Here is a 15,000-nt window from a genome sequence, read left to right on the forward strand (position 1 = left end):
CAGGTTTGTATAAGGAAAAAGGTCCGAACCAATGGAGTTAAAGTGCCAAAACGCATCGATGTCTCAAAGTTACAAAATAAGGAAGTGCGTGAAACTCTTAGGACCTCATTTATTAATACCTTATTTGACAGAACTTTGGAACGATTCAAGTCACAGGTATATAGTAAAGGAGCTGAAATTCTTCACTTTAAGAAAACTAAACAGATTGGTTTGATGAAAATGATTCTTAAATCACCAGTCTTTTGGAAAAGAAGAAAAAGGCTCACAAGATATGTCTGTGTTCTAATGAATCAGCTAAAATAACTGCATTAAAATCTCCAAGCAACAAAATCTTATCTGCTTTTGGTAAAGAAGCAAAATTAAAAATACAGCGTGTGACACGTCGAATGAAGAATAAGTGGTGGGTCAAATTGACATTCAGATTCTGACCGATAAAATTCAAAAGATATGTATTACAAAATCAGACAAGCTTTTGGACTGAAGCCTCTAACATTCTCTGCCACCAATAGCAATGGCCAGTGACTCCCTGTCTGAGAGTACATCGTTCAAACTGCTTGGCCTAACGTTCACAGGAAACATGAGCTGGAACAATTATATTGAAAACATTGCCAGGGCCGCTGCAAAAAAGGTAGGCTCTCTCTACCGTGTTAGAAAACTACTGACACCTGAAAGTATCCTGTATCTCTATAAGGCCACCATTCGCCCATGTATGGAGTATTGTTGTCACATCTGGGCTGGTGCGTCTACTACTAGTCTCTTGCTCCTAGACAAGGTTCAAAAGAGAGTCGCAAATCTGATAGAACCTGAACTGGCATCTAAGCTTCAGCCTCTGTCCCATCGACGAAACGTTGCATCCCTCTGCTTGTTCTACAAGTATTTTAATGGTGAATGCTCTGACGAACTGCAGACACTTGTACCCCCACGACGTAGACACCCTCGACAAAACCGACAGGCAGCTAAATCCCACCCCCACACAGTAGAGATCCCTAAATGCAAAAGATCTTTCTAATCCAGTAGTTTCTTCCCCAGAACCGCTGAACTCTGGAATTCCATTCCAGGATCATGCTTCCCTAACTGTACTGACATGCAGAAGTTCAAGTGCAACGTGAACCGACATTCTTGCTGCCCAAATCCCTACATAGTGCCCCCGTAGTTGCTGACCCTGATAGTAGCCCCCTACACCCGAGTGGCAATGTGCCTTGTTTGGGGTGAAAATGTAATAAAAAAACAACAAAAAACAAAAAACAAAAACATTGGTACCTGTGGAATCCAAAGATGATTCTTCTTTTTCAGCAATGTTGAGGGGATCATGGAACGATGGACAAAACATTTTCAAGATCTTTTTGATAATCCATCTGAAGAAAGTGATAAAGTTATTGATAGTATCCCTTAAAAAGAGGTCGTTGATGAGATGATGATTGATCCCAGCATTGATGAGACCAAAAGCTCATTAACAGAGATTAATAAGGGAAAAGCAACCGGACTTGATGGGATACCTGTTGAATTATTGCCATTTGGAGTTGATAGCATTATCAACACAGTCTGTACACTCATATTTGCTGTTTGGAATGGTAATGTTATCCCTCAAGATTGGATTGATTCAATAATGATCCCAATTTATGAAGAAAAGGGGCCAAAATTTGAGTGTGGTGATTATAGAGGCATTAGCTTGCTTGAAGCAGTGGAAAAGGTTTTAGCAAAAATGTTGTTAAATCGTTTGATGAAATGGATTTGTCCCTCTATCATTCCAGAGAATTAATGTGGTTTTAAATCTGGCCTCGGCACAATGGACGTGATATTCTCTGCACGACAGCTAATGGAAAATTGTATCAAGTTTTTATCGATCTAACCAAAAGCTTTTGATACCATCAATTGCAATGCACTCTGGAAGATTCTTAGGAAACTAAGCTGTCCTACTAGTTTTGTGGAGTTACTTCAACAGTTACACCATAATATGAAAGCCTGTGTGAACTTTAATGGATCTCTGTCTGATCCAATTTCAGTTGAAAACGGTGTGAAACAAGGTGACATACTTGCTCCTACATTATTTTCCATATATTTCGCTGTGATGCTGGTGAATGCTTTTAACAATTGCGACATTGCGGTGAAGTTTTCGTTTTGCACATCAGATAAACGTTTTAACCTTAGAGGTCTCAACGCTAATATCAAAACCTTCACAGAAACTTGTTCTTGAAATTTTATATGCAGATGATGCAGACCTTGTTTCGCATTCAGAAGCAGACACACATGATGATTATGGACAAATTATCAGAGGCCGCATTTTGGACTTACTATCAGCCCCCCAAAAACATATGTTATGCATCCCCTCCTATAGGAATACCATATGTTGAACCAAATTGACATGCTCACACAAGAGGATTTCCATGGGGCCTTCTAGAAGTCGTTGAAACGGTACAACAAGTGCATTGCAGCCAGAGGAGATTACTTTGAAATGGACGAGAGTTTCATGTGCGTACTATCAATAAAAGTGCCTATACGAAAAATGTCTGGAAACTTATTGAAGACACCTCGTATCAAGAAATTTGACATCAGTAAGACAACAAATTCTTAGATTTCAGCCATTCTTTTTTTTTCGTTTGCTTATTTAAAAAAAAAATACAATTTGAAACATTCTTAATATTTTTCTTTTTTTTTTTTTACTCACGTTCACCCTAATGAGGCATATCACCACGTGGATGTAAGGGGCTACTATTTGGAACCATACCTAGGAAAGATCAACAAGATGTTTGTTTACATTACGTTTAAACTGCAGCATATCAGTACAGTCAAGGAAGCAGATATCAGGAAAGGAATTTCAAAAGCTAGCTGTTCAAGGGAAATGTTAAAGTAGAAAGCTTTTTGGCATCTAGGGACCTTAAGAGTGAAGGGGTGAGATTTTGTTGCAAAGCGAGTTCAATCTCGGTTGTGGCCGCATGTTACATGTTTTTTTTTTATGTTTTACTTCCTTCCATCTTATATTAATCCGTTGTTCAGAAGTGATCAAAAATATAATTTCTAGTCATTTCTATAAAGTTTTTGTCAATTCAAAAGAAACGAAATATTAGTAAAAAATATATGTCGTGGCTTCACTTTTCCATTTATATTTCTATACGTTATCAATTTTAAAATGTTTTAATTATCTCCGTTGATAACCAATTCATTTTTTTTTTATTTTATAAAAAAAAAGGAAAGATAAAAACCAAAATATATCGATAACATATCAAGTAAAATAAATGGATTACTTTTTAAAGCAAACTTTGCTGGTACAGTCTTTATTTCTTTCTCCAGTGTTGGTTTTAAGAAAATCCAAACTTAATTGAAGAGGAGCAACTTCTAAAAAAACATAAAAATAGAAACATTATTATGCTATTAAAGTAGCCGTTCAATAAAAAAAAAAAGAATGACGAATAAAATGTTGCATTTTTCTGAACAAATAAATCAAGTATTAAAGAAGCAATATCCTCCCCCTCCCTACCGAGGAGCCGAAAAGGACTCAGTGACTCACGTACCAGCCTCCTTCATCTTGCACACACATTCCTATACAACACTAGCGACTATCAGGCGAACAGAAACGAATTGCTACTCACAGCCATACATGCATTAACAAGAAGGTAAACCAACACACATACATACACAGAGCCATGTTGCCACATACTTACATACTTATATTACTCACACGATGAACATTTTGACTTATGACTATTCACACAAATTTCTTTACCAAGCACGTATTTGCACAAATGAACATTTTCATTATTAAAATAACTTTTATATTTTGTAAAAAAATTTTTGTAAAAGTTTTGTAAATGAAGAAATCGGAAAAAAACGAAAATTTTTAACAAAACATTTTTACACAAGAAATAAGAATATAAAAGTCACAGAGAAGGGTGTTGAGCAGATTTCCTGCAGTCCTGTTCAAAGTGCAGGCAAACTTGAGAATTTTGGACAAAACTGATTTTGTTAACTAAATCTTATGGGGGGGGGGTTTCTAAGTTCACACTGGCTTATTACTTTCACATACAAGTGTTACATTTTAGGATTTGAAACAATTTTTATTGGTTGAAAATACTTAACACTTTTCGGTGAAACTTAATTGCTTTAGGATGTAATGAAGAAAGCGAATCCAAATGGAGGAAGAAGGAGGGTAAGCAATTTTTTTTTTCCAAAGGAGTCACCACTTATCAAGGCCCGGAGACCACTCGAGGATAAGGGTTAATAGGTATGCATAAGTAAGTGGAAATTTTGTAAATTGGACTACTTAGGTGTATGGTTCATCAAGAACTTGTTTATGTTGGACTTGAAGACAATCAAATTGTAGTCAGCTGGAAAGCAGCCAAACGGAACAGAGTTCCACAAGCGTGCAGTTTTAAGAAAGAAGCTTTGTTCATGGAATCTATGCTTAGGTTTAGGCACAGATAAGGAGTGTGGGAAATTGTTGATAAACGAGTGTTTTTTGTGAAAGTTTGACAAGTGGGGAACCATAGATTGAAGCTCAGATGAGCAATTGCCAAGAAAATAACGATAAAGCAGAGACAGGCTCACAACGTCTCTTCTGTGAGAAAGAGGTTGCAGGGAAGAGAAACAGACATTCCCCACTAAGCTACGAAGTCTATTTTGAACTCTGTCAAGGCAGGATAAGCTGCTTCTAGCAACTCCTGCCCAGATGTGGCAACAGTACTCTATCATTGGTCGTACCTGGCTTTTATATAGGTAGAGAATTGCATCAGGACTGAGATATCTACTGGAGCGGTAGAAGGATCTTACCGTTTTTCCAGCAGGATTTGATGTACGTGTTCCATTTCAGATCAGGAGTAAAGGTCAATCCCAGAAGCTTTGCCAAAACATGCAGTCTCCCTAAGACGAAAGCCATTCATTTCAATTGATGCCAGATAAGGATCAGAGCGATGATGATGTAAAGATAAAAGCTTGGTTTTAGATGCATTAAAAGTAACCAGGCACCGCTTTCCCCATTGTACCATGTGCTCAAGATCAGAGGAGAGAGAACTTTGTCATTTATGGCCTTTGATGTGTTGCCATAGATGATAGCGTCATCAGCATAAATGTCAACGAATGATCTTAGGATGTTATTTGGAAGATCAGGAAGAGAGTTGGGCTCAGGATGGACCCCTGAGGGACTGCAGCATTCTAATTTATGCCCATCAACCACTACTCTTATGAATTAGAGACATTTGCGTTTTAGCGTTGGTAGGAATCACCTTGAGATTCAGTCACCACAACATCAAGTGGCTTCATCTTTGTTTGAAACGATTTCCATAAAAAAATGATGGTCTTCTTTATCTTTTTCTTCATTCAGCCTTTATTTAAACCCATTTTTAAGTTCCAGTTTGAGAGTGACGCGATCACATAAAATATCTGGTTCTAATTCATCCACTTTAAATCAATATTTTCAAATAAGAGTTAATTAAAAGAAAAGAAAAACAAAACAAAACAAAAAAAACGACTAAAAGCAATACTTGGTGTAGTTATTAAAATTAAATACTGATTCACAAAACTTCCTATCTAAATTGAAGTCAGAAGATCCATTGCCCAAATGGGTAAAATGCTTGATAAAATTGAGTTGTTAGTCACACTGTTCTGGAGATTGAGGGTTCAATCCTCAGTGCGGGTGGCACTCAAAAACACAATTGCGAATTACTTGTGACTTCTACCCAGTCATGGCTGATGGGACGAAAGCAAGCTATCTCCAGGGATTAAATAAAATTCTCCGCTCAAAATTTTGTGCAGATTCCCGAATTCAACAGAAAAACTCTTGAGTTCAACAAAATACGCCTGAAAATGGTCGGAGACTACATCAACCGAAACATTGTGAAAATAACACCCAACATAATGATAGTACTCCAAAGAATTCGTATAATACGAATAATGAACTCCTCATTTAAAAAAAATTCAGAGACATTAACTCTTATTTTCAAAACGTAGTTAAATGTCAGACATGTGTTTAGCATTTCCATTTGTTTCTCCAACAAAATGTCTCACAAGGCTGCAAAGTGGAGCAAATCAGCTCCCCTAAGGGGGCACTCTAGTCAGGTTCAAAAATAGCTGAAAATGAACCAGTCAGTATTCTCTGATAGAGTTGCCTTAATTAAGACAATTGGAAATGAACTTTCCCCATTCCTCTTATAATCAAACTGGACCATACTTTATTCCAAGAAAGAAGAGTCTAATGGGTTAAGCCAGAATGATATCAGGGCCAACCTTGGCTGGTATGTTGCAGCGTGAATACCCGCATACCTTATCCAAATGTATCCAAGATAGTTTAGTGGGTGGGAGTAGAAGAAGAGTAAGTTATAACGCGTGTGTGTGTGGGGGGGTATGATATGTGTCACTTTTAAGTTGCTGGCAAAGAACGGTCATTCATGTCTGTGTTCTTTAATAGCACTGAATAAATCTATTTTGGTCAATCTGTATTAATCTATGTATAATGTATTAATAGGTAAAAAGGGTATTCCAAAAGTAATGTCTCCTATTTTTTATTCCCTCCAAATAGATCAGAGGAGATTACAAATTGCATTGTTGTGATGATTAAACTTATGTATTTATAATCTGGATGTTTCATTTCTCTGTTGCAGATATTGACGGTATGAGACTATGAAAGCAACCCTCGTCATGAATGTGCGTCAGAAGTAGAGATGCATCATTGAATTCCTGACGAAAGAGCATTGAGAATGGTAGTGACTTTCTAGAAAAATAAATTCTGGATCATAAAAGGTAGCTCATTTTAATGGTGCCACTTTTGTCTTCAATTTTTTTCAGTTAAAAAATAGGAGGCTTTACTTTTGGAATAACCCTTGTAATAATAAAAATTTTAATTTCTGAAGCACAATTTATGGACCCAACCCCTTAAAAAAAAAAAAAAAAAAGAATGGAACTATACCTACCTGGATAGTGCAAGGTGAGTGTTTTTTCAGCCAAGTTAACCATTGGTTGGATGAGGCAGAGTTTTGGAAGACTTTTCTGCGTGACTGCAACACCCCGTTCTGTGACAACCATCCATTCTCGATCATGGAGAAGTCCAGATGCTACAATCGGCCATTTTGTCACCTGGAATGAGAAATCTTAGGAATCAGAGACCTCTCTATGAGGGGAAAGTTATACACAAGGTCAGATTTTTATGTGAGGAAAATACAGAGGGGCACTCTGGATTAAGATAAATATAGAAAATGGGGCTATATGGGTTATATGGAATAAATAAAAGTAAAAAAAAAACGTATTAAGAGATTATTTTGTCAATCAATTGCAAATTATGACTCATTAAACAAATTAAAATGAAAGTTTAAATTTGTAAATTAAAAAACAAATACAATGCAAATTTTTTAAGAAAATAAACAATTATTTATTAATTAAAAAATCAACTTAGTTTCGGTGATATACATCTTCCTCAGGTATGGAATTAGTTTGCATAAAAAAAAACACTCTCTGATTCTTTTCACGCAAGCCACGCATTATCCTCATTACTGAAACATTTGAGAAAAAGATCCCTGTTAATCATCACACAAACTTTGATTTGCTATTAATTCTATGCCACAACAACAGAAAAAAACAAAAAAACAACACAATTCCATGCCTGATCCTAACGAAGATATATATTGTCAAAACAAAGAAAAATAGGCCAAATCACTTTAAGAATTGGAAAAATCGGAAATTTTGAGAGTATTGGAATCAGAAAAAAATTGTGTCTATTTATCAATGCCAAAAACGATTCTTTTAATTATCTTTTTTATTTGAGTTTGTTTAAAGCAAAATCTTTCACTGCTAGTAGTAATAATAAACTAATAAATTTAAGAAAAATAGGTCACATACCTTCATGCCAGCGCAAGACTTTACAGGATATAAAAATAACTGAGAAAGAAATCTTTGGGTTCTTTCAACATGGCTGTCATTTCCTTCGCGTGATGCTGGAGTAAAACTTGGAGGCAGATCAAATAGTGTTTTAGCTTCATCAGAATTGCTTGGAAGTTCTAGAGAATGCTTGTCAGTAGTCGGATGGTGCAAAGAAATGGATGAAGGGGGTTCAGATGCTGGATTCAACCCTTCTAAAGAACACTCCGCTTGTGTTTCTATGAAACAATTTTGGATAAATTTTATGCATTCATGCACATCAGATTCTGTGGAACCGGAACCAAAAGAAATTCTCACAGCACCAGTCGGGTGGTCGTCTATCATATCTTTCTCATCACCACAGACATGGCCTGCCTAGAAAGATAAAAAGACAGTAGTAACATCATTATTATTACTATAGTTTTTTTTTTTTGCAAGGGAGTCTATGCTTATTAAGGACCGAAGGCCACTCGAGGATAAGGGTTAATGAATGTAATGTGGAAGTGTAGTAATCGTTAATGGTGTAAATTTGTGTAGAAAGTTTGGCAAGGATGGTCCATAGATTGGAGCTCAGACGAACACTTGCCATGAAAATAACAATAGAGCAAAGACAGGCTTGCAACAAGCTTGCAGGCTTGTCTCTTCTGTAGGAAAAAGGTTGCAGGGAAGAGGAAAGGCCAACACTTACTAGGTTTCGAAGCTGGTTTTGAACTCTATCAAGGAAACATAGAGCGCATTGAGCAGCTTCTCCAGATGTGGCAACAATACTCCGTTTTAGGACATATTTGGCCCTTATACAGATAGAGGATTGCATTGGCAGTCAGATACCATCTGGAATGGTAGAGTGAGCCAACCATTTTTCAAGCGATCTTTGATAGTATATATGATGAACGAACATCATGATGAGATGATGCCTGGGAGGCATCATGAAAATCACATACTACACTACAATCGCCCAAAAGAAAAAGTAATGCCTGGGAAGATGGTCTCATAACAACAGAATAAAGTAGCAAAAATTTCTAACAACCTCAATCTAGATATATTTTTCCCACATCTGAGTTTTCATCCATCTCCATTGTCTTACATTGTCTCCGAGGGTTAATGATGGCAGAAGTTCCCTCAACTTACTCAATCTATAGCACCTGCTCCACCCTGTGATCCATCCAGTGGTATGACCCAGGTAACAAAGCTTAGCTTTTCTATCTAGGTATGCTTTCTCTACATCCGAGTTCTCATCCATCTCCATTTTCTTATACCTCTTGCCCACAAATTGGTTATCATCTTATTCGATACTTTCTCTGATGAATTGACGACTATGTTGCACTTCCGGGATTGAATTCGACGCTCTACTATCAGAACTCACAACTCCAAAACGCGACACACTGTTGTCAAAACTTGCTACTCCAATAATAACCGATTCACTTCAGTTTATAAAAATGTTTACAGATGTATATTTAATAATAACCGATTCGGTTATTATTAAATATACATCTGTAAACATTTTTATGAACTGAAGTGAATCGGTTATTATTAAATATACATCTGTAAACATTTTTATGAACTGAAGTGAATCGGTTATTATTAAATATACATTTGTAAACATTTTTATGAACTGAAGTGAATCGGTTATTATTAAATATACATCTGTAAACATTTTTATGAACTGAAGTGAATCGGTTATTATTAAATATACATCTGTAAACATTTTTATGAACTGAAGTGAATCGGTTATTATTAAATATACATTTGTAAACATTTTTATGAACTGAAGTGAATCGGTTATTATCAAATATACATCTGTAAACATTTTTATGAACTGAAGTGAATCGGTTATTATTAAATATACATCTGTAAACATTTTTATGAACTGAAGTGAATCGGTTATTATTAAATATACATTTGTAAACATTTTTATGAACTGAAGTGAATCGGTTATTATTAAATATACATCTGTAAACATTTTTATGAACTGAAGTGAATTGGTTATTATTAAATATACATCTGTAAACATTTTTATGAACTGAAGTGAATCGGTTATTATTAAATATACATCTGTAAACATTTGGAAAAAAAAGGTGCAGCTGACAAATTTTATATACGTTAACCTACAACTGGCTTCATCTGTAAACATTTTTATGAACTGAAGTGAATCGGTTATTATTAAATATACATCTGTAAACATTTGGGAAAAAAAAGGTGCAGCTGACAAATTTTATATACGTTAACCTACAACTGGCTTCATTTTGCTGCCAGGTGGAAATTCTGAGAAGAATAAGACAAACTGATCTGTGTATTTTGAAAAAACAGTCGCCAGAGGAAAAAGAATCCGAAAACTCTTTCACTACGCCAACTTTATAAGAATTCCTTTGTAATTGTGCCAAAGTTTTCTTGGCTTTTTCTGTGGAGAAATACTTGGTCGAGCACGTATACCAATTAAACGGTTTGCTATTAAAAGTGATTCTATACTAAAAAAAAGAAAATCTGTAAAACATAAGGTACAAATGTAGACATAAATAATTGTTTACTTGATCATGTAAAACCGATTTCAAATAATTCTATTTAGCAATCATTAAAATTGATTACATTGTTTTATATATACATATTGTCGTATGTTATATTATATTATATTATATATATTATATTATATTATATATATTATATTATATTATATATATTATATTATATTATATATTATATCATATTATATATATTATATTATATATATTATATTATATTATATATATTATATTATATTATATATATTATATTATATTATATATATTATATCATATTATATATATTATATTATATATATTATATTATATTATATTATATTATATATATTATATTATATTATATTATATATATTATATTATATTATATATATTATATTATATTATATATATTATATTATATTATATATATTATATCATATTATATATATTATATTATATATATTATATTATATTATATTATATTATATATATTATATTATATTATATTATATATATTATATTATATTATATATATTATATTATATTATATTATATTATATTATATTATATTATATCAATGTTGGAACGATTAGTTCGAATCGGAATCGGGAATTGGAAAAATCGGAATTTTGGAGAGTATCGGAATCGGTATCGAAATCAGAAAAAATTGTGCTTACTTTGCAATGCCAAAAATGATTCTTTTAATTGTCGTTTTTAATTGATTTTGTTTAAAGCAAATTTTTTCACTGCTGGTAGTAATAATAAAATAATAAATATTTATTGATTTTTAAACAGTGAAACTAAAACTATAGATCATCTTCCATAAGTATATTTTTACGGTTGTGAACTTATCTGCACATTTGATGTGTTTTCACAATAATCGGGGAAAAATAACAAATCTATTCTTAAATATTTAATAATTTATATCAGAATCAATAATTGCATTGGAATCTGGAATTTAGTACGGTATCGGTAATTGTATCAGAATCGGGGGAATTCTAATATATATACATATATATTTATAATTATTAATATAATTATTTTTATTACCTACAGACAGTAGTGTTTAATCCTTTTGGGAATCATCAGTTCAGGGAGTAAATCTTTGTACCCATTTAACTTCCCTTCAAATTTAAAATAAATTAATTTGAATTATCTTCCTGTCTAGGTCAAATAGACCTCACTGATCTATATTTATCTGTTCTAAAAATAGATTTATAACAATGGTTCTCCATCTGCCACCTACCCCCTTTCTTACTCTCTTTTTCTCTCAACTATGTATATCTTTCTTTCTCTCCCCTTTTTTCGGTTTCTTACTATTCTTTCTTCCTCTTCTCTGTTCTTCTCTTTCTTTTTCATTTTTCCTCTTTTTTCTTACTATCCCTTTCTCAATTTCAATTTCAATCTTTTATTGCTATCCCTTGAATCTTCACTTCAACACTTTCATTTACCTTATCCGTTATTTTTTTAAAAACTTTTTTATTTTTAAAACTGATTTGATATTTTTTTCTGGGAACATTTATTTATCCTGGACATCTTTTACTCTGTTTTCCTGTTCCTTATGGATTACCAATGGACTTATTCTGTTCTAGATCTTTTCTTCTTATTTGTTGTATTGTTACCATATTCTTTTTCTCACCTTTTCCGTTTCCTGCTTTCATAATCATTTTGCATCCCTATAAACTTCACTTACTGTTTAATAACTTTTTATATTTGTATTTTCTTTTAATGCATTAACCTGCAAAATTTATTGTATATTTTGCAAACCTCTTCCCCCTGATAAGAATTGCATTTTTTGAAACTCTGTGGAATAAGTTCTTTCAGGTTTATTTGTACGATTTGTCAGATAATAAAAATTTTATATACCTTCTTTATGTTATTATTGAAAATTTGAATAAATTTTCAATAATAATATTTTTCTATTATATATATATATATATATATATATATATATATATATATATATATATATATATATATATATATATATATATATATATAGTAAGTTATAAAATATACATGGCGATTAGGCTACACTGAATATTCCGTGTTTCATCCACTCTAGAACTCTTAAGGCTTATGCGCGATTTTTGTGGTTGTCTGTCGTTTTTATATACGCACCTTCTATTGAGATTTTAGTTAGCCAATCAGCTTTCTAGTATCCACCACGCCCTTCCTATCAGCCAATGAACATGTACACCGGACAAAGGCCTATTTGACCTCTGGTTGACCTGTTCCTTTGTGTGTGCTCTATTTACCATGGATATCTAGTTTCTTGACCTGTTTTAAATCTAGGTTAGGATTTTTTTATGTTAGTTTATATATATATATATATATATATATATATATATATATATATATATATATATATATATATATATAGGGTGGCCGAAAAGTCCCAGGACACTATACATGTATTTTTAATAAAACACAGTATTTTTTAATGAAACACACAGAAAACATATATATTCAACAAAAAAAGAGAACTTTATTAGAAACAAAGCAGAAAACAACATTAGAATATTAAAATCAATCATATTTAACAGCATTAAAATATTAAAAATAGAGTGTCCTGGGACTTTTCGGCCACCCTGTATATATATATATATATATATATATATATATATATATATATATATATATATATATATATATGTGTGTGTGTGTGTGATATCTACGTAATATTTCTTGTTATTCGGGTTTTCTTTTGCAAATATTGTGGCCTGGTAAACTACACTTTTGGTTAGATATTTCTTTTGAAGTGGGCAAAGTGTGCGGTGTCTACTGCTGCATTTATCTTGTTCGTTATTAGTATCTTTATTTTTATTTCTAGTATGGTTGTTGTTGTCCGGGGTTGGTCTATTACTATTATTATTATTATTATTATTATTATTATTATTATTATTATTATTATTATTTCTGCTAGTGTTAGTTTTATTTTTGTCATGGTGTCTACTTTTTTTTATTGTTTATTTTGTTGTTGTTTACATTGTTTTTATTTAATATTTTGCTATTATGTGCTTTAATTATCATCTCTAAATTTTTGCAGCAGCTGTAGGATAACTTTAAGGTATTTATATTGAAAATATTGTGTTTTTCAATAAGATCTAGAAATATCTTGTCAAGTTTTGTTTTTAACATTTGATTGTATGGGGCCGTATACCAAATTATAGTTGACCTGTTAAATGCATTTTCATCGCTTGAGTTATTACTGAGTCTACTTACGATCGAGTTAGGAATGTGTTTTATAATTGATGGTGGGTGATTGGACTTAGGGTTTACGTAAATTGGAGTAGCGTTATCTTTTAAGTATGGTTCATATGTGTTTTTATCTAAGTTTAACGTGACGTCCAGGAAGTTTGTTATTTTTATGTTAGCTGATATGTCTGCTTTTAGGCCTAATTTTTTCATTTCCTTGTGTATGATTTTCTTAAAGTTTTCTCCCTTGACTTTGTTGGAATTTTTTTATTTTAGCTAGTCCGTCATCTCTATATAGGCCGATATCCGTAGTATCGAATATGCTTGTGAGGGTATATAGAATGAATAATCCCACAAGATCTGATGCCTCTGCAGAATCCCTGGCACCCATCGCCAAATCAAACGAATTTTTCATTTTAGTTTTTATCCATTGGTTATTGTTATTTATCAGAACTGATTTTCTACATTTTTTAATGGTGTTGATTTCTTCCGAGAATATATCAGTGTATGCCTCGGCAAATCTTAGGGTAATGTTAAAAAGTTCTTCGGATATCGAGGGATAAAAGTCTATATCTCCAATATCTACGAAACAGCCCTAAAAAATAGTGGATACAAAAATATCGATATCAAATATAAGCAACAAAACACCAATAACTATAATAAAATTAAAAATAGAAGAAAAAGAACTATAATTTGGTATACGGCCCCATACAATCAAATGTTAAAAACAAAACTTGGCAAGAAATTTCTAGATCTTATTGAAAAATACTTTCCCACAACCAACCCCTTACACAAAATCTTCAATAAAAATACCTTAAAGTTATCCTACAGTTGTTGCGAAAATTTAGAGATGATAATTAAAGCACATAATAACAAAATACTAAATAAAAACAATGTAAACAACAACAAAATAAACAATAAAAAAAGTAGACACCATGACAAAAATAAAACTAACACTAGCAGAAATAATAATAATAATAATAATAATAATAATAATAATAATAATAATAATAATAATAATAATAACAAACCAACCCCGGACAAGAACAACCATACTATAAATAAAAATACTAATAACAAACAAGATAAATAAATTCGTAATTTCACTTAATTTTATTTTTATTTTACTTATTTACTGTATTTTATCATTATCTATTTTTAGACTCCATTTTATCACCTCCTATTCTTATTTTTAGACACCATCTTTTAAGTTACTGCGCTATTTTATCCCAATTCAATTATTTCTAATTTAAAAAAAGATTCTTTCGTAATCTCATGTCATTTTATTTATTTAATCTATCACCGCTATATTTCCAAACACATTTTTTTTTAATCTCTACGATATTTTATCTTTTAGACGTAATCCACTACACTAGTTTACTCTAATTTAGTTTTTTTTCTCTCATAAAATGTATATATATGTATATACCATATCTAATTTACATAAGGGAAGCACGTTGCTCTCCCC

The 15,000-nt window shown here is 32.3% G+C and overlaps 1 protein-coding gene across 2 annotated transcripts in view; it reads right to left on the minus strand.

Moving 5' to 3' along the window:
- The window catches only part of LOC145258135 (molybdenum cofactor sulfurase-like), a 1,297,067-nt gene that overhangs the window by 39,137 nt on the left and 1,242,930 nt on the right, over window positions 1–15,000 (minus strand). The window contains exons 8-10 of one of the 2 annotated variants that reach the window (XM_080115879.1): window positions 7,822–8,214; window positions 6,900–7,062; window positions 3,243–3,333 (exon numbers count right to left, since the gene is read on the minus strand). In XM_080115879.1, coding sequence (XP_079972005.1) covers window positions 3,243–3,333; window positions 6,900–7,062; window positions 7,822–8,214 — 647 coding nt within the window. The remainder of the gene's footprint in view (window positions 1–3,242; window positions 3,334–6,899; window positions 7,063–7,821; window positions 8,215–15,000) is intronic. The other variant, XM_080115880.1, reaches the window with a different exon arrangement.

The sequence above is a fragment of the Euprymna scolopes genome, chromosome 33 (genome assembly GCF_053919585.1).
Source record: "Euprymna scolopes isolate OS-2025 chromosome 33, ASM5391958v1, whole genome shotgun sequence".
NCBI lineage: Eukaryota > Metazoa > Mollusca > Cephalopoda > Sepiida > Sepiolidae > Euprymna > Euprymna scolopes.